At 45.9% G+C, this 18,857-nt stretch overlaps 1 protein-coding gene and 1 non-coding gene across 2 annotated transcripts; one reads left to right on the plus strand and one right to left on the minus strand.

Annotated features, from left to right (window-relative positions):
• The first annotated feature begins 69 nt into the window (after positions 1–69).
• Positions 70–8,644, plus strand: LOC129212570 (uncharacterized). Its single transcript, XM_054841337.1, has 8 exons — positions 70–322; positions 1,512–1,625; positions 2,100–2,162; positions 4,322–4,411; positions 4,934–5,114; positions 5,746–5,850; positions 6,281–6,361; positions 7,470–8,644. The coding sequence occupies exons 1-8, from the start codon at positions 228–230 to the stop codon at positions 7,719–7,721; spliced, it is 981 nt and encodes a 326-aa protein (XP_054697312.1). The 5' UTR covers positions 70–227; the 3' UTR covers positions 7,722–8,644.
• A 9,987-nt stretch (positions 8,645–18,631) lies between these two features.
• On the minus strand, positions 18,632–18,780 carry LOC129201991 (U12 minor spliceosomal RNA). The gene has a single exon (XR_008575570.1). It is a non-coding gene; the product is annotated as a U12 minor spliceosomal RNA (small nuclear RNA).
• Positions 18,781–18,857: the final 77 nt, after the last annotated feature.

The raw sequence follows: 18,857 nt of genomic DNA on the forward strand, positions 1-18,857 counted from the left end.
CCACCCCGCTTCTCCTATTGGATGGAGAGAGGTATGACACTAGACACATGCAAAGAAACAGTGCCTTTTCCCATTAAAAGGAAGGGCTTGTTTCTGTTTGTAGGAGGAAAGTCCCTCTGATAAGCAGAAGAAAGCTACTGCCTCTTGCAATAGCTTCCTATGCTCCTGACTGCGCCATCCCCTGTGCTGCTCTCACTTCAGCAAACATTTTCTGCTGCTGTAAAAGCATGGATACACGGGAGTTTTCTTCCTGCGGCAGAACAGAGCTGTTTGGAGGACAAAGTAAGGGTGCCGTTACCAGCAAGATGACTGCAGGTGGCAGGTATGTTGCCTGGGGGGTGTCTCTGGCTAAACTTACCAAGTGTAACCTTAGTAGGTCTGAGTATTTCTACAAAGTCCCTTGCGGGGTTCTAGCAAGGGACTGCAAATATTTTCCAACTGTGAAATATTTCAGTAAAAGCTCTGTTTTCGACTTCCTGTCTGTCACAGGGACGGTTAATTTCCTCACATTCAGCTCAAGTTCAGCTCCAAAGGGTGAGGCAGATCTTAAATGTGTTTGAGAGGAAGAGAGATTGGAGAGAACAGTATAAATAGTGTAACAGATCCTGGACTTTGCGGACTCAGTCTCTGAGCTCATCAGCTTTGCAGGGAAAGGCTGACTTAAATGCAGGTTTTATACTGGATTGTTGAGCTTAATGGAAAAAAAAAAGTGTCCTCAGTGAAAGACTGGAAATGAAGTGATTTAACTGGAAAGGAATCCATCCAAGTAAATGAAACCAAAATCTGTTTCAGCAGAAGAGGAAAAGGAAGGTTCTGGAAGAGAGGGGCAGCAGTCCCTTGCGGTAGCCGTGCAAACTTGGATCGGCATAAACTGATGGTGAAGCCTCATGCTTAGGCTTTCTCTGATGTTGCCTTGCTGCAACAAGGAGCTTGCTGTCTGCTTCACCTGTATCCGAGGTGCAGGAACTCAGGTTTGGGATCCTCGTTGATGTTTGGGATCCTCATTAGGAAATAGGCACAGAGCAGTTGTAGAAATGAAAATTACCTTGAGAACACATAGCTTTGTTCTTCTCTATTAAGAAGCTCCACACCCGTACATTGCAAAGTTGATTTCAGCAGAACAGCCACCTGCATTTGCTGTTCCCTACGCTCTGGAGGTCTGAGTTGAGTTTGTTTTTCAGGAGTTGTCCCTGTATCCTGCCCACTTCATCCAGCCCTAATGATTGCTCAAATCCTCCATCTATTTTTTGCAAACCCTGGCCTGTGCCATCCTCTGAACTGTGCCAGGCATCATCTGGGAGAGTGCTAGCTCACTTGTGCCAAAACTGCGTCCAGGTGTGTGCTGGGCCATCGTGTGCCCTGGAGCGGGTACCCTGGCTCTGATCTATTCGCTAGCATGCGTGTAGCCATGGAGCCTCTGCTCATGGGGCTGTCTTTTATAAGGTACTTGTTTAGAGTATGTGAATTTTTTTCCCCTTCATTTTAAGAATTCCATTTTCTATTTTCCTCAGAAAAATATTTGACATCCCACAGCAACCATCAGCCTGTACAGACCAGAATTTACAGCTGGGGGGAGCATATCACAATCTGATAGAAAGGCTGGCTAAGGTGGAACAAGAAATAAGGTGAGTCTGGTAACCAGAAATTACAGTGTTTACCATGGCCCCTGATGATCAGCTGTAGCTCATGTATGCTAGGACAGGTTGGACAGATTATAAAGAAGCCAGACACAAGGAGAGCTCTGAGTTAACACCAAATTTTGTCCGGACTATATGGGGAACCCAAAGCCAATTTGCAGAAGCTGTTTTATCTGTATCATATAACATGCAGGTCTTACACTTTCCAAGTATTTAGTTGCACTATTAGTACTGGCTGGTATTGTAGTATTTTATTTGCACTATTAGTGTTGACTCATAAAATCACAAACCATCTACCTGGCAAAGCACAGCCTTGAGAAGTTTTGGTATCTAGATTTGTTTTTTCCCTACGGGCTGATCAGGAATTGGAGGGAGGAAGTTTAGTTTGTGCATTTTGTATGACTTTAATGGATACTTGTGTACTGACTTATTTCTTTCTTCCCCTAATGGACTGACGGACAGGGAGAAAAGAGTTTGGGTTAACTCTGCTGATCTTCGATTACAAAATCTGGAGAGTTGCCAGAGGTAATGCAATTCTTTATATTAAGTATATGAGGGGAAAAAAATCATAAATGTTTCTGCAACTGTTATGGAAACATACTCAAACCTTGGTTATCACAGCTCTGTCCTGCAGGACAGACCACATTTTCATTCTCCTGTTTGACTGCATTGTCATCACCCTGCATGGGCTGCCTCTGAAACAGTTTTGTCTTGGAGCGCAGACCAGGGTACATGACCAGGGCATGCGACAGGAAAACGTCATGTTGTGAGATGAAGTTTCATTTCCATGCAAATACTTCTCTGACTCTGTAATGGCTGCCTTAACAACAGCAGCCCTCAACAGAAAGGCATCCAGCCTAATGTGGAAAGGGGAGGTGCAAAAGCAGCTCTGAGGACAGTTTGAGTAGATGTGCAGAGGCGGTGCTGGGTTTTTGTTGTGAAAACTACCCTTTTATGAACTAGGCAAGTGCTGACGGAAGACATAGTGGTATGAATACTTGCAAGAAGGAGGGAAATTGTTAATCAGGAGGAAAGAAAAAGAAATAATAGCCTAATGGATGGCATCCTGGGGATAAAATGCAAACACAAATCATTGTCAGTGACCAAGGCCAGGAGTGAATAGAATAAACTTCAAATAGTATAGCTGGATGTCCATACCCTTCCTGAACAGCTTTGCAGAGAAGAGGCTTTCCTGTTGGGATTTCCGTGAAGACAGGCTGTGGTATTTTAGTCTCTAATCACAGCTGGAGTACTGGTAGGGTCATAAAAGGTTTGCAGGTGGGCAGTCATAGATAGCCTAGTAGTGGAGGAATACTCACACTTTCTGAAACCTTTGAGCGTTCTTCCAGAGTGGCTCAAGCTTGAGACTTGGGCTGATGTAACGCAAAGGTTCCCAGACACTGGACCTAGTCTCAAATGATGACTAAGCTCAGTCACTTGTGTCCCTGAGTTTGTTTGCCTAATTACAGAAGGCTCTCAGGAGTTGTAGATGCCCCCTCCCTGGAAGTGTTCAAGGCCAGGCTAGATGGGGCTTTGGGCAACCTGGTCTAGTGGAGGGTGTCCCTGCTTATGGCAGGGGGGTTGGAACTAGATGGTCTTTAAGGTCCCTTCCAACCCAAACCATTCTGTGAAATCAGTCGAGATCCAGATTACACCTCCCAAATTCAGGTCCTCATTCTTGATTTGTTCCCAGGTCTGTCTACTTAGCATAGGTTAGACAAGCTCTGAACACAACATTTCTGTGTGCAGTAATGAAGGTAATTTAATTGACAGAAGAGAAACTTGAATGGATAATTCACAAGATCAGAATAATATAAGATGGTATGGCTTACTCTGAAAGGAGAGGAAAGAAACATGGAGCAGACCCTCCTGGAGACTATGCTCAGGCACATGGAAAATAAGAAGGTGATTGGTGACAGCCTACATGGCTTCACTAAGGGCAAATCGTGCCTGACAAATTTGGTGGCCTTCTATGATGGGGTTACAGCATTGGTGGATAAGGGAAGGGCAACTGACATCATTTACCTGGACTTGTGCAAGGCATTTGACGCTGTCCCACACGACATCCTTGTCTCTAAATTGGAGAGACATGGATTCGACTCTACTCCGCTCTTGTGAGACCCCACCTGGAGTACTGCATCCAGCTCTGGGGGCCCCAGTACAGGAGAGACATGGAGCTGTTGGAGTGAGTCCAGAGGAGGGCCATGAAGCTGATCGGAGGGCTGGAGCACCTCTCCTATGAGGACAGGCTGAGAGAGTTGGGGTTGTTCAGCCTGGAGAAAAGAAGGTTCCGGGGACATCTAATTGCGGCCTTCCGGTACCTGAAGGGGCCTACAGAAAAGCTGGAGAGGGACTGTTTATCAGGGAGTGTAGTGACAGGAGAAGGGGTAATGGGTCTAAGCTGAAGGAGGGTCGATTTAGATTAGATGTTAGGAGAAATTCTTTACTGTTAGAGTGGTGAGGTACTGGAACAGGTTGCCCAGAGAGGTTGCGGATGCCCCCTCCCTGGAAGTGTTTAAGACCAGGTTGGATGAGGCTTTGGGCAACATGGTCTAGTGGAGAGTGTCCCTGCCTGTAGCAGGGGGGTTGGAACTAGATGATCTTTAAGGTCCCTTCCAACCCAAACCATTCTGTGATTCTGTGATTCTATGACTCTATGATCTCACAAAAGGAATCTGTTTCAGAGAACTTCTTGGAGATGTCACCCAAAAAGAGCTTCAAAAGAAAGAGGAATATAAGAAGCTGAAAGAGAAGAACAAAGAGCTAGAGGCAAGGTAAGGTATTTATTCAGATTTCTGATGCAATGTGTGTTTCTACACTGAAAAGCCACATACTTCTTGCTTCCTCCAGTCCTTAGGGACTGTTTCTGACCAGACAGCTTAAGACATCTTCTCCCCTGACTTTTGAGCTGCCAGTATCTCTTTGTAACTGATTTCTGGAAGATGGCTTGGATTGTTCTGGAAAGGGAAGGAGACATACCCAGGGTGAACATGTTAATAAAAGAGATCAGCCTACAATGACATAGTCAAAATGATGTTCTTTGATCAGATTCCACCATGATCATTCAAAACTGAGCTGCGAAAGCACTATTTCCCACATGAAAGCTGCTTGCCAGCTATATAATATAGCTAAGAAGTGCATTGTAGAAAACATGGGATTCATGAAATAAATTAATGATGTGCTGTAAAAATCATAGAATCATAGAATGGTGTGGGTTGGAAGGGACCTCAAAAGTTACACTTATTCATTGTTTCATCTTGTCTTAGCTAAGTTTTTTAATACCCTTCTTGCCCTAGAAACAAAGAGCTCTTGTCTAAAGCAATGAGCATGCACAAGCAGTCTGAGGACATGAATGACCCTTTGCGTTTGACTGCTGTGCTGGAGATGTATGAGATGCTCAGGCTGCGTGAATGGGAAAAATTCAGGAGCTCCTCATTGTCCAGTTTGTCGTATAAAGCTGGCAGCAGCATAATTAAGGTTTGTTCATGTCTATTTTCTCAGTCTGACTCTTATCAGATCAATATGGCATAGCCTGTATGGCGGGCTTTGAGTATTAGTATTTCTGTATCAGAAGGGGTTGGGGATTAAGTTTGGGTCTCTGATTTTCCAGTCAAACAGGGCCTGCGTGATGCTGTAGAGAGCAAACTGACGGTGACCTGCTTCCTGCCCTTTCAGAAAGGCACATTCAGATCCCAGTCCCGTGTCTTACCCACGTTAAGCACAAATGGGAAGACATAGTCCAGTTTCCTTATGGTTAACACTTTAAGTACTAGATGAGAGACTTCGTTCTGATGTCTGATTTACTGCTGTGATGCTGGTGGGATCTGAAGGAAAATACCAAAATGGTATACCTTAAAGGACAAGACCGAGATGAGGCCATTATTAGCATTGCCTGGGATGATAAAGCCCCACAGATGCTGAAGAATGGGCTTCAGTGTGGAGACAGTTTGATGAAACAGTTTATTTCCCAGGTACTGAAGACATATTTCAATCAGTTAGTGGCCCTACAATTTACTCTAATGCAGATGTGGTTTCAGCACATGCTTTCCACACTACGCCGCTCATTTTAATGTGGTTGCTGCTGTAATCAGATGTCTTTGCATTGCAGAAGGTGTTTGATGCCTGTGAGAAAGATATACAGCAGAGAACAACTAAGATATTTGAAGTTCTTGACATTACACCTTTGAATGATGCTATGACCAACAGCAAACAGGTACTTTATGTTTCTGTGTAACTGCATCGAGGCAGTGGGATAAAAGGGTGATCTGCATCTGCCATTCATTTAGAACTTAGCTTCTGCTAAGAACACTGCTCAAAATATATCAGCAATGACAGCGGGGATAACTTACAAGCTGAGAGGGATGGGAGTGTGGAAAGCTGAGCTCCAGCAACCCTTCTGTGTCCCACAATACACATACGTACGCTGCATGTCAGAATTGTCCGGCTTACTGAGGTGCATATATGAGCGCAGAAAGCATTTTCCAGCTGTGTATTGCTTTTATGGGACCTTCCTCCAAAGCTTGAAAGGAGTGACTTCTCCATTGCTGATTGACATGATCTGAGAAACAAAAATTCCTTGTGCTCGGGGACTGCTGGCCACACCACATGCTAACAGTCTGCTTTGTGCTGTGCTTGGTTTGTAGGGGATAATGAAAGAGATAAGGAATCTCTTCAGATATTCCTGTTCCAACAACCAATCAGAGTTTTACATGAAAATTATCATGGTGAGTAAAGATACAGCCCAGGAACAGAGGTGGTAGTTCAATTTCCTGTGCAGCTTGGCATTAAAAAAAATGGGAGGTCTCCCTTCTGCTTGGGGTTGTTTTCCACTTGTGGTGAGGACCTTCCAGCCCATATACTCCCAAATATTCTCACAGGCATACACAGAGATACATGTAAGCTTATAAGGGAGGTACAAAGCTGCACCAGGAGCAGTGGGGGACAGTGGGAGAGGCAGGGCAAGGTGCAAAGAGCAGGGCCAGTGGTGGTGATCAGGGTCAGCCACAGACCAGTGATCACCAAGCAAACTCACAGTGACCAGGCAGGTCAAGACCAAGCTGGGAAGTCAGTCTGTGGGTCAGGGTCAGCAAGGCTGGGCATAGGCAGCCCAACATCACAGTTCAGGCAAGCACCCAGCCACCACTGAACTTGAATCAGCTCCTGGGCCAAGCAGTGGAGGGTCCGTGGGTGGAGATGAGGCTTCTCCTGAACTCCTTCTCATACCACCCTTTCTGCCAGCTGAGCTGTTTTCGCAGCAGTTGAATCCAAGGTTATATGGCCATGCTGTATCAGAGCTGACCCTGTACACAAGCAGTCAGATCCCTGGGGAGGCAGGGGAAAGCTTGCAGAGACTGTTGGTGTGCACAGAACCCTGATACTTGCTATCTAAATGGACTATAGTCTAGGGTTTTTTTTTTCCCCTGGGAAATCTATCTATCTATCTATCTATCTATCTATCTATCTATCTATCTATCTATCTATTTCATATATATCATATATATATACGAAGCTTCCAAAGAGCAGCTTCCTCCTTTTGCAGCTCACTAGGCCTTTCCGAAAGCTCAGCCTTGTCAAGCTCTTTGCAGATCTCTGTTGGGTATGAGGAAATAGAGACAGTTTCTGGATGCTTGAGCAGTCCAGAAGCCAGGACTTAGTAAATAAGAGATCCTTTAAAGTGACTATGGGACCCCTACCTGTCCCACTCAAATGGTACCATCAGCTTTGACAAATGAAGTTCTTCAGTGCTTTGTTCATGTGGAGCAGCTGTGCAGAATGTCTGCTCATCAACGTAACATTACAAAGCTTTGAAAACTGTTCTCATTTGATTTTCAGAAACTTGGCAGTGACATCAAAACTCCCATGGAAAGACAGTTTGCACTGCGCTGCTGCCAAATTTATTGTTTGCTCCTTCTTCAGGACCCACCAGTTGAAGCTGTGTGGAACCTAGAGGAAAGCTCAATGCAATATTTAGAGCATGTGGACAGGAAAGACTGGGAGCACTGTAGTAAACCAGTATTTCTGTGGCCCATATTGAAACAAGGGGAACAAGTCATTCTGAAAGGTGTAGTCTGGGATGAAAAGTAGCATGACTTCAGAGTGAGGCTGCTCACTTGTATGATCACAAGAAGATGAAACAACTGCTGTGCAATATGCTGTTTTTCTTTCTCCCGTGAACTGCCTACTTTTCAGAGCTAGCAAGCTAGATATTCCTGGCTTGAGACTCCTAGGATAAATAATTATTTACAAACATGTATTAAAAATGGAAGATGTTTCCCTCAGCAGCATGCATACATTTTATGTAACATTGGTTCCTTGCTGTCTCTAAACAGCATTTGTGTGGAAAGAGAATCTATGTTTCTAGCCTACCTTACCTGCTCTTCACAAATGCTTATGGCATTGTCAGGTAACAGTGGGGATCTCAGCCACCCTGTGGAGGCACTTGCCTGCTCAGCAACAGCATGCAGTAGGACCCAAGACTTTGCAGGACCCCTAACAGCGGTGGTATCTCTGCCCTCCCCTGCATCTACAGCAGGTGCACAAAGTGCAGGCTCATGCTTTCTGCTAATGAATAAGCAGCAAGGATGAAGATGGCCCATTGGGAAACAGGCATCCTTCTTGGGTAAAAATGTACTTAGCTGAGAAAGAGATCGAGGCACTAAAATACAAGGCTCACAAAGGCTACAATGGACTCACAGAAGACAGGTGTTCATAGGTATGTGTACCCAGACACAGACACTGAGGCCCACTCTTATATGCCAAAAGGCCATTCGTCTCCACACAAATGCCGCCTTCCTGTTAGTACTCAGCTGCTTTCCCACGTCTGTACAATTTAACGCTCCATAGCCCTTCAGCTACAGACCTGCCACAGCTCTTGATCAAAGTGCTCTAAAAATTGTATTTCACAGCGTAAGGGGGATGCAGTGAGGCCAATGCATGGTTATGTGCTCGTGTGACAAAATATTCAGTGAGAATCTTGAGATTTGCCAAATAAAAAGACTGGAAATCGTGCTGTGTGCCTGCTGAGTCCTTTTCTCCAGTTCCACTTTCTAGTCCAGCAGTTTCCTTGGCTGTACAAACTCTCTGGCATTTTCTCGAGGGCCCCCAGAAAGAAAGGCAAATTTCTGTGTGGCTCTCTGCAAGCAAATTGCTCTGCTTCTCTCAGGAATCCAGTATTCTGTGAGCATGTTGCAGGTCACTGACAACATGAGCTGGGATCCAAGTATGTGCAAGAAAATTGGCTTTTAGAAAAGAAGAGTATTCTGAGAAACTGACTGCAGAAGACCTTTACTGGAAATATTTATTAAGGCATAGAGCAAGCGAATTAAAATTACATATGCACCATATTTCCAACAACTTTTGCAAAAAGAAGGAACCACAATAGTTATGTTTTTCATACCTTGTAAGGTGTTGCAGACTAAGGTGGGCAGTGCATTAACACTTCATCTTGTCCAGGCTTTAGAAGGTAAATGACAGGGAAGTTGTCCAGTACCACAAGTAGGAGCTTCAGCAGGACCCTCAGCCAAATGCCATGTGGTTATATAGGTGTAACAGTATATATGGCAAGCTGCCATGCTCTATTTGATACCTGCTTAGAAATTTTGTTAGCCTAATTTTTAAGACCCTGTGGCTCCTTGAGTCAGTCTGATCCTCCTCTGTGGATCACTTTTATCTCTGAAGCTCATCACTTCTGCAGCTTCTCATGTATGGTCCTTTCCTTTGATTTTTCTTTCCTTAACATCGTTTTTGCTGGCTTTTGGCTAAAACACTCAAGCTACAAAGCTTTATATTTCAAAGGCTGATTTAAAAGCCTTCAGAAGGCTACAAGCACTGCTGCAGCCTTTCTAGCAGTCTTCACACACTCTTCCTAGCCTCTCTTAACAGCAGGAGCAGACTTTTTGTGCTGTCTGTACAGCATCTAGCAGAATCCAGCAGAATTGGGCTCTGAGGTACTGCCGAAGCATCTTTTCCCTGTTACATATGCTCAGCTGATCTCAAAGGAGCAACGATTTCCACCTCCCTGCAAAAGGTTTCATTTGGCCTAGAGTGCAGTAGTCCAGAAACAGTGAATGGGCTGCCTCCTTCCTGCACAGCTACAAGATTTGTAACCGTTCACAACAGACCAGGTACTTCATCCGTTAGCAGAAAAAGTTCCACCGATTGCCACAAAGCATGTCTGTGTGTGAAATTTCCCTATTGCCAGACTCTCACATAGAATCATAGAATCATAGAATCATAGAATGGTTTGGGTTGGAAGGGACCTCTAGTTCCACCGCCCCTGCCATGGGCAGGGACACCCTCCACTAGACCATGTTGCCCAAAGCCCCATCCAACCTGGTCTTAAACACTTCCAGAGAGGGGGCATCCACAACCTCTCTGGGCAACCTGTTCCAGTACCTCACCACTCTAACAGTAAAGAATTTCTCCTAACATCTAATCTAAATCGACCGTCCTTCAGCTTAGACCCATTACCCCTTCTCCTGTCACTACACTCCCTGATAAACAGTCCCTCTCCAGCTTTTCTGTAGGCCCCTTCAGGTACTGGAAGGCCGCAATTAGATGTCCCCAGAACCTTCTTTTCTCCAGGCTGAACAACCCCAACTCTCTCAGCCTGTCCTCATAGGAGAGGTGCTCCAGCCCTCCGATCAGCTTCATGGCCCTCCTCTGGACTCACTCCAACAGCTCCATGTCTCTCCTGTACTGGGGCCCCCAGAGCTGGATGCAGTACTCCAGGTGGGGTCTCACAAGAGCAGAGTAGAGGGGCAGGATCACCTCCCTCGACCTGCTGGTCACACTTCTTTTGATGCAGCCCAGGACACGGTTGGCTTTCTGGGCTGCAAGCACACACTGCCGGCTCATGTTGAGCTTCCCATCAATCAATACCCCCAAGTCTTTCTCCTCAGGGCTGCTTTCAATCCATTCCTCGCCCAGCCTGTGCTGTGCTTGGGATTGCACTGAGCCATGTGCAGGACCTTGCACTGGGCCTTGTTGAACTTCATGCGGTTAGCACAGACTCACCTCTCCAGCCTGTCAAGGTCCCTCTGGATGGCATCCCTTCCCTCCAGCGTGTCAAACATACACCACACAGCTTGGTGTTGTCGGCAAACTTGCTGAGGGTGCACTCGATCCTGCTGTCCATGTCACCAACAAAGATGTTAAACAGTGCTGGTCCCAGTACCGACCCCTGAGGAGCGCCACTCGTCACTGTTCTCCACTTGGACATTGAGCCATTGACCACAACTCTCTGAGTGCAACCATCCAGCCAATTCCTTATCCACCAAGTGGTCCATCCATCGAATCCACGTCTCTTCAATTTAGAGACAAGGATGTCATGCGGGAGACAAGGATTTCACACATCTCCTGGTGCAAAGGACAACATCTAGCCCGTGATTCAACACAACCTCTTTTCCCAGTTCTTGACATTTGAGGGTGAGATTTCACCCATGGTTAAACATCCAGTACACTGGTGTGGTGAATTAGGCCACACATTTGGTGTGGGTTGCATTCCTTAAACCACTCCTACCAGCAAAGAGAGATGTGGGATTTGAGTATCAAATGTCCCGGCTAAGTCTAAGCACTTTGGAGCAATCAACAAAACACCATTGTTCTAGAAAGGTCACCAGGGGCAGGAATAATGCTGTCCTGAGATAGCCTGAAGCCTCAGAACAAGAATGTCCCTGAAGAACAGGTTGAGTCAAACAGATACATCCTGCCTTCCTCCATGCTGTACAGGATGCAATCATGAAATAACCCGGAGCTGTCTTCCCTGCCTTCTTTGGCTCTATACCATCATTAAGAGATGTGGAGAAATGCTACTACTGAAATGTTGTTCTCCCATAGCTTCTTCCACCCTGTACCTCCTGGGGACAAGTAGACTCTTCCATGGCCTGAGAAGTGTATTTTATTTCCCACTACCTCCTCCCCTCCCTTTTCATCAGTCAACACAACCATGCAAGAGCACTCCCCTCACTTGGTCTCATTTGCTATCTAAACCAAGCTGAGAGAGTTCTGACCTAGACTTTGGTCAAATCTCAGTGGTGGAGACCCTGAAACCCTGCTAATAGATTCTTCATCTGGAAGAAGGGAGGCAAGTCTACCCATATCTCTACACCTTGCATCTCACAGATGGATGGCAAACAATGGGAGTCTAAGTTTGCTCATCCCTGCCAGAGACAACATCTCCTCCAAGACAAGAGCTCCATACAAATGAAGCCAAATGGGTTAGATCCTCCATTTGGTATCTGGAAAGGATTCCTCTGTGTTACACTATCATCCTACCAGTGATGCGGGATTACCCCTTGATCTTGATAATATCCTTGAGGCACAATGGCTTTTCTTCAGCTCTGTAGAATGCAACTAGGTGTTATCTCTTCGGTGGGAGATCTGTCTGTCTGCTCCCACCAAAGACCCAGCCCAGGTGTTCTGTTCCCTTCTGCTCTCCCCACTGTCCGGAGAGGGAGAAAGAGCCTGTTCCCAGTGGAATTTAAATATGTCGCTCATATCCTGGTAGACATTGAAACATCAGCAGCAGACTCAACGCTCCACTTCTGTCACCCAGCACTACAACTTGTCTAAGAAAACAGTTTTTCTAATATCCTTACTGAAGTGAGAGAGGTAAAGGTTAAATCGTACTGCTGAGACATAGTCCTGAAGAACAGCATAAACTCTGCAGCAGGCTGTGGCCTCCCCCAGCTTTTGGGGTGTTCCTGAGAGTTTTCTCTTCAGGCCACTGTACGGACCTGACCTGGTTATTCACTTTACATGCTAGTAAACTGCCAGGCCAGCTGGGACAGGTAAATGGGAAGTATCCTGCTTTTGGCTTCTTCTGCCTCTCCTGCACAACTCTGTCACTATGCTGACTCTGAGAATCTGATCCTGCTCTTTACCTCCCATGCTCTGCAGCAGCAACACCACACAATTTCAGTGACCCTCAGTGCTTCTGGTGAACTGATCTTACACTGCATTCGCTAAGTAATTTGGAACACACACAGACAACGTCTGAGGTCTCAAACTTGTGCATAGCTGGCATCTATTGCTCCATAACCCAAAGAGCTGCAATTTTGGATGGTAGGATATCTTCTGTCAGAGAAAGTACACCAGCAGTTATAATCCACGGATATCTGCTTAGCTGTTAGCTGTGTTTTGACCTTTTCTCTCTCTCTGATGTACTTTCATTTATTTCACACATGCAGCAAGCTTTGATGAGAGAACAGATAGGTCAGTGAGCCAGGGGAGTTGTCTCTTGTTCCTCAGTCTCTTACTTTCTAACAGCTGCAAAGAACCAGGTTTCAAGGGTTCAGATACGTGGAGAGAGAAAGTGCAAACAGATGCTTTGGCTTTGAGCAAGTCTCCTGCCCGTTGCAAGAAAGTGATGGGACCAGTACACAGGAGGCTCAGCCCTTGGAAGAAGAAAGCCAGGTTTGTGATCATCCAGTGGACCCCATTTAGATTATTAGAAGTCAGTGCTGTTAGTAGTGCCCTTAGGGTCTCAAATTTTTTTTTTGTTTTGGTGTAAAAAGTCAGTTTGATGATAATGAAACATACAGGTCCTGCAAGACAGATGTTCTCCCTTAGTTATCCCAGAGCAAATACTTCATAGACACAGCAGAAGCTCCAGCCCCACCACTGTGCCTTCTCCTCAGAGGGACCAAGCCTGGCCCCAGACACAGCCACCACCACAGCTAGCCAGCACCTCTGTATTTTCCCAGATCTTGCAACAACATGTAATTAATACTTAGATTGTATCACTACCTTCTCTTTAGAAAGTTTTTCACTTTTGAAAGTGATGACCAGGCTCTGGTTAAATGCATGGAGATGTATCTCACATGCTCATTTTCCAGAAAGGTACCTGGGGAAGGCAAAAAGCAGCTATGTCACCAAAAAGTTTCCTTAGAAATTCATTATCCCTCATGATAGACTCCTGTGAGAATTAAGATCACTCAAATACTAACATGGGTAATTTTGAAGGAACAACTGGGCAATTGACCTGAGGAGCAATGCTGAGATCTTTCATAGCTGAGATGTTTGAAACCGTTAATTTTCTACAGGGCTTGTCTTGGGATACTGAAACCAAATTCTCACAACACAGGATAACAGACTGGAAGACTGCTCACCCATGAGCAAGAGAAGTGAATGGACTGACATTTCTTTTCTTCTCCCCTTTGCCTCCCCCACCCAAATGCACACAAACCAAAGGATCAAAATGATAAACTGGGTGAAAAATGCATAGTTCATCAGCTCTCATTATCTACTCTTCTAATGGACTAAAACAGCAACAACATCAACAGCATAATGTTGATGAACGTATGCTATTTTATATCACTCTGTGCTTCAGAGCAAATATCTATGGTATGAATTATTTGACAAATTTAACTGGCGTTTGACAACTCACATATTTACTGAGCACTATATGTCTAGCTAGAACTGAACAGTGCAGAAAATATGCTAAACACTGGTGTGATTCAAATTCCACAGGCATGGAAACCACTACACCACGAGCTTTAATTCCTGAGTGATTCCTTGATTTAGGATGCCCCCAACACACACTGGCAAAGCAGAGGCAACAGTTCAGGAACGGAAGAGGACTAAAACTCCTCTTTTCAGACTGGTTTGGTTTACATTCTTGACTGCATACTCTGAGGACAGCTATGTGGGGCAGGGACCAATTTTCCTAAACATTTCTAATGTCCTGAACAACTTATTGCTTAATTCTTATTGTTTGCTTTCACTACAATTGTGAATCAAGGCTGTGCTTTCAAGCCTGGAACATAAGCCCATCTTGGTCATGCGGTCTAATATTAATAAAAAATAGACTTCGAGTGGGTAAATATCAACCAAAAGAAGTAAAAGACCTCTGGATGACAAGAGAACTTGGTGTACTTATCTAGAGGCAGGCAGCACGTGTGGCTAGCTAGTGTACCTGAGGACGTCTCTATTCAGGGAATTCATGGCAGACCGGTGAGATGCTTCCCGCTTGGTGAGCAGCTGCTGCAGGCATTGCCAGCAGGTACTGGTAGCTGGAAACAACCAAGAGGGCACAAAGTGAAAGAGCCCCGCCATTGCAGCCAGGGAACTACCATAAGGTGAAAAAGGTATCCTCTACAACTAGATTGTAGAATAAATATTAACAAAAACCAAAATCAATACCAACCAAACAAAAAAAACCCAACCCCCCCCCCCCCAAAAAAAAAAAGCTGCTATGGTTTAAATGACACAGAAGCCATAACCAACAGGTTATCAAGAACAAATATGGTCTTTTCTGAGCTTCTGAAAAATGAAATGGGTGGTGGGTATCTGTGTTATGGGAGGTATCTCCATGCAGAAATTCCTCTTCTCAGACAAAGCAGTACAACTGAGATTGATCTGTCCTAACTGAGGAGCAGCTTACCTTCTCTGACAGTTCTTCAATTTGCCAAGCTCGTTTGGGAACCTGCTTCCTAATATTCCTGCAGCCCACCCACAAAGGATTCAAAGTCTGTGCTAAAAGAAAAATTGTATTCAGATCAAGAAGAGCAAAGGCTGAACATTACTAAAGAAATCAAAAGGGTTAGTCATTGCAGAACTGCCAACTGAAACTGAAAGTAAACAGCACTAAAAAGCAAAACTAACTTTCCTTTGAATAGGTATGTCAAGTAACTCATCGCATAATTTTGAAAAACATAAGCTTAATCAGTAAGAAAGCTTGGAATTTTAAAATAGTGAAAGGCTCACAGCGGCAGTGCCAGTGTTTGATGCCAGAACGAATGCATTAACACAACTGGCTGTCAGGAGGCTTAGGAGGAAGCGAGCACAAGCCTCCTCTGGCCAGGCAGGACAAGCGAACGCCCCAGCAGCCAACAGCAAGGCTCCGAGAATCGGCCTTTCCCGCTGCAACACCCATGTCTAACCCAGACAAAAAGCAACAACAACACAACAGGTCCTGTTCTGTTCTGGGTTACGTCCAATGCAAATAACTGAAGTGGTCTGGTGAAGAACTTAGTAGAAAAGCTGATGTCCAGTCCTGAGTATTTGCTAATAATTTAAACTTTTACCACAATGAGAATATCCCGTCATTTCTGCAAATATTTGTCTAAGTCCAAGCTAAATCCCAAATGTGGTCCTTTTTCTGTTCTTATTTTTTAAAATGAAATTTGTTCCTGCTGGGAAACATGCATCTTAATAAATAAATAACAGAGTAATAAAAATCTCAGTTTATAGACATAAACAAGAAATACAACTGAAACAGAACTCACATTAACTGACATTTCTGGTATAACCTTCAAAAATGTTAATGTCGCTATGTCTTCAATCTGAACAAAAAAGGAATATATAATGTCAGTAGATTGTTATTGTAATTATTAGGGTCCTACTTCAGTGTACAAAACCTGACAGAAAAATTACCCTTATGGCAGTTAATTCCCCCTTGAGTTTAATTACAAAATTGCTTAATTGTTTTCATACAAAATGTTTCTGTGTCAAGGTAATGATTATGGTGATGGTATGAATGCAATCAAGGGAGAGTGTGCTGCCTACATATTAAATTTTTAATAGTTTTTTTATAATTAACGGAGAAGAATTAAGGTTTCTAACAGCTTAGATGGTTAGCAGCTTTCCTAACTGAAGTCGGGTAGAAAGGTTATTTGGCTTCTGACACGCCGGGCATGCAGGTTTCTGTCCTTTGAAGAACAAGGAAACACATCTAACACTGTGGTCAGCCATCATGACGGATAGACGTTATCCAGACTGTGGAATGATGTGGTCTTGTTCCGTGGCAACTTATCGGATATTTTTTCTGGCCATGTCATTCTGCTTTTAGCTGCTTCACGTGCCTCTGTAAGACTCAGTGAGGGTAACACTGTAAGTCGGACGCTGTGCCGCGTACTACCCCAAGGTTAATTTTATGTCCTTTGCATAATTTCCTAATTAATATTTTAAAAAAGAAATTGGTGTGAGACAGGGAAATGGTCTCCTCTGTTCTGACTTCCGTGCCCTGGGTCTCAGCCAACAAGGGAGACGCACTCAAGGAATCCACCTCTGAAAGCTACCCGTGACTCCTCTGCAGGAGTCCTCCTCCTCCTCCTCCTGCACTCAGGGAGGTCTCTTGCTACTGCTTGCACCTTCCCTCCTTGCCCAGCCACGAGAAGGGAAGCGGAAGCCTGGGCCTGTTCCCAAGCAAATATTTGATTTCTCATTCACAGCTGCAAGGAGGAACTGGGAGAGACCCATGACACCTGAGCAGCTTGCCGTGTCTCATGGGTAGAGTAAATCAATTGTAAGCACAGGGAATGGAAGATTCTGGGGTTTAAACCCTTCCTTCCTGCAACAGCACAGCTCGTGCCCCCTAACCAGCTCCCACTGAGACATCCGTGTGGGAAGGGGGGTGCCTGCCGAGGGAAAGGAGCTTCACTGAAGGAATGGGTGAGCAGGCCTGGACTCTTCACCTGGAGAGAAGATGACTGAGGGGATCACTGGTGGGTAGGAGCTACACGTGCACTCTCCGCCTTCAGCTGCAAAAACTAGGCTGATGGAAACATAACAACCAGGAGGACGTGGTTCACCATGCAGCAGAGAGTGGACAGGTTGTACTCCTTGTCAAAGGGTACTGCGGCTGCACAAATGTCACTAAGGTCAACGGGCGTCTGGACAGGTGTCTGGAAGAGACCTGCATTAGGGGTCCTCATAGGTTGGACACAGGATACTGGGTAGATGGCCCTTTAGTCTGGAACTACTTGAGCTGCTCTTATATTCATGCAAATTTGCTCAAAGAAACGTTGCCTGTTAGTTTTGCAACAGCAGGCTTTATGGTTGTCACACGTCACCCACCCCACCACCTCAGTTTCATCGACTATCTCGACAGCTGCAGAAAGGCAGCACAAAAGCACAAAAAGGGCATAAACTTCTTATCGTGTACCCTAATTTGATAGCGATGGAGTCATGTGCCACCCTTGATCCGGATCAAGTTCCAGTGGACTACTAAGCAGTGACCTGGCATCGGTACTGGTGTGACTGGAGGCTCATGAAGGCTTGAAACGTTCCTGAGAGAAAATCTGTGCTGTGGGATGCTGAGGTTGCCTGGCTGTGAGCAGCCACCTCAGCTGCGCCTCTCTCCTCTGCATTTGTCCCTGGCCCTCGCTGGCAGCTCCCACTCTGCTGAAGTCCAAGAACTTTCACCCAGGACCTTCCGTGTGGATCTCACACGGAGCGTGCACAGGCCGGCAGCTTTGCAGCGACACGGTGGATGCTGCTGTGTACACTGTGATGCCTCGGGGTTACTGCAGCTCAGGGCATTGTGGCAGGGAGACAGCAGGAAGCGAACGGTGAGGGCACGGAAAGGAACCGCACAAGGGATCCTCCTGACAGCTGCCGGGGGAGAGGCAGAGCCGCAGGCAGAAGCAGAACGCTGCGGTTTGGCCATGTCTTCCAAAGAGCAGGGCCCTGGGGGTAACACTGTGCTGCAAAGGGGGTTTTGAGGGAGGCCCAACAGCACTGGGCCTCGTGGTGAAACCCAGAGCTGCCGTCCTGCAGGTACAGACACCGCAGCTGGCGAGTCAGCGCAGGGCAGGAGGCGACACTGGCAAAGCACTGGAAAGCTGCACTCAAGCTGGCACAAAGCGACTTTTCCCCTTTCACTGATTTTTTTTTTCCTTAGTCCGATTTGAAATGGCATGATCCCTCCCACCAAAGCATAAAAGAGGAATCACATCCTGCAGGCATGTTAGGAGGGGTTTGGGGATGTGTTTCTAAGCCTTTGTGGAGATCCTTAGGCCAGCCCAGACAGAAGTACACAGGAACCAGACAGAGCAGATAAGGGGGGGGGGGGGCGAGGAAAGACACTAGTTAAGACTCTTTTTTTTTTTTTCTTCTTTATAGCGATTTGATCAAGTTCCTCATTATAATGTGAAACCAGGGGGACGGGGCTCCGTCCCAGCTGCTTAAAGGCCTCGCCGAGCTCTGGAGCACGGAGCGGCACAGCAGTACCCAGCCCCCGTTCTGTCGTTGGGACAGGCGGTACAGAGGGTCGGGCAGATCACGGCACCCGGGCATCCCGCGAAGTAGGCGGGTCACCCGGGGACGACCTGTACCCGCACAAAAATTCCTCTCACATTGGCAGTGAGGACCCGGGCGTCACCCCGGGTCGTTATTTTCCTTACTCATAAGTTTAAGGCATAACGGTCGCTTTCCGGCCCCGTCGGCAGAGCCCTGCGCGTTAGCTCTGTAGGTCAGGGCGAGCAGTTCCGCAAGCCA

This window comes from Grus americana, chromosome 1, assembly GCF_028858705.1.
Source record: "Grus americana isolate bGruAme1 chromosome 1, bGruAme1.mat, whole genome shotgun sequence".
In the NCBI taxonomy this organism is placed as follows: domain Eukaryota; kingdom Metazoa; phylum Chordata; class Aves; order Gruiformes; family Gruidae; genus Grus; species Grus americana.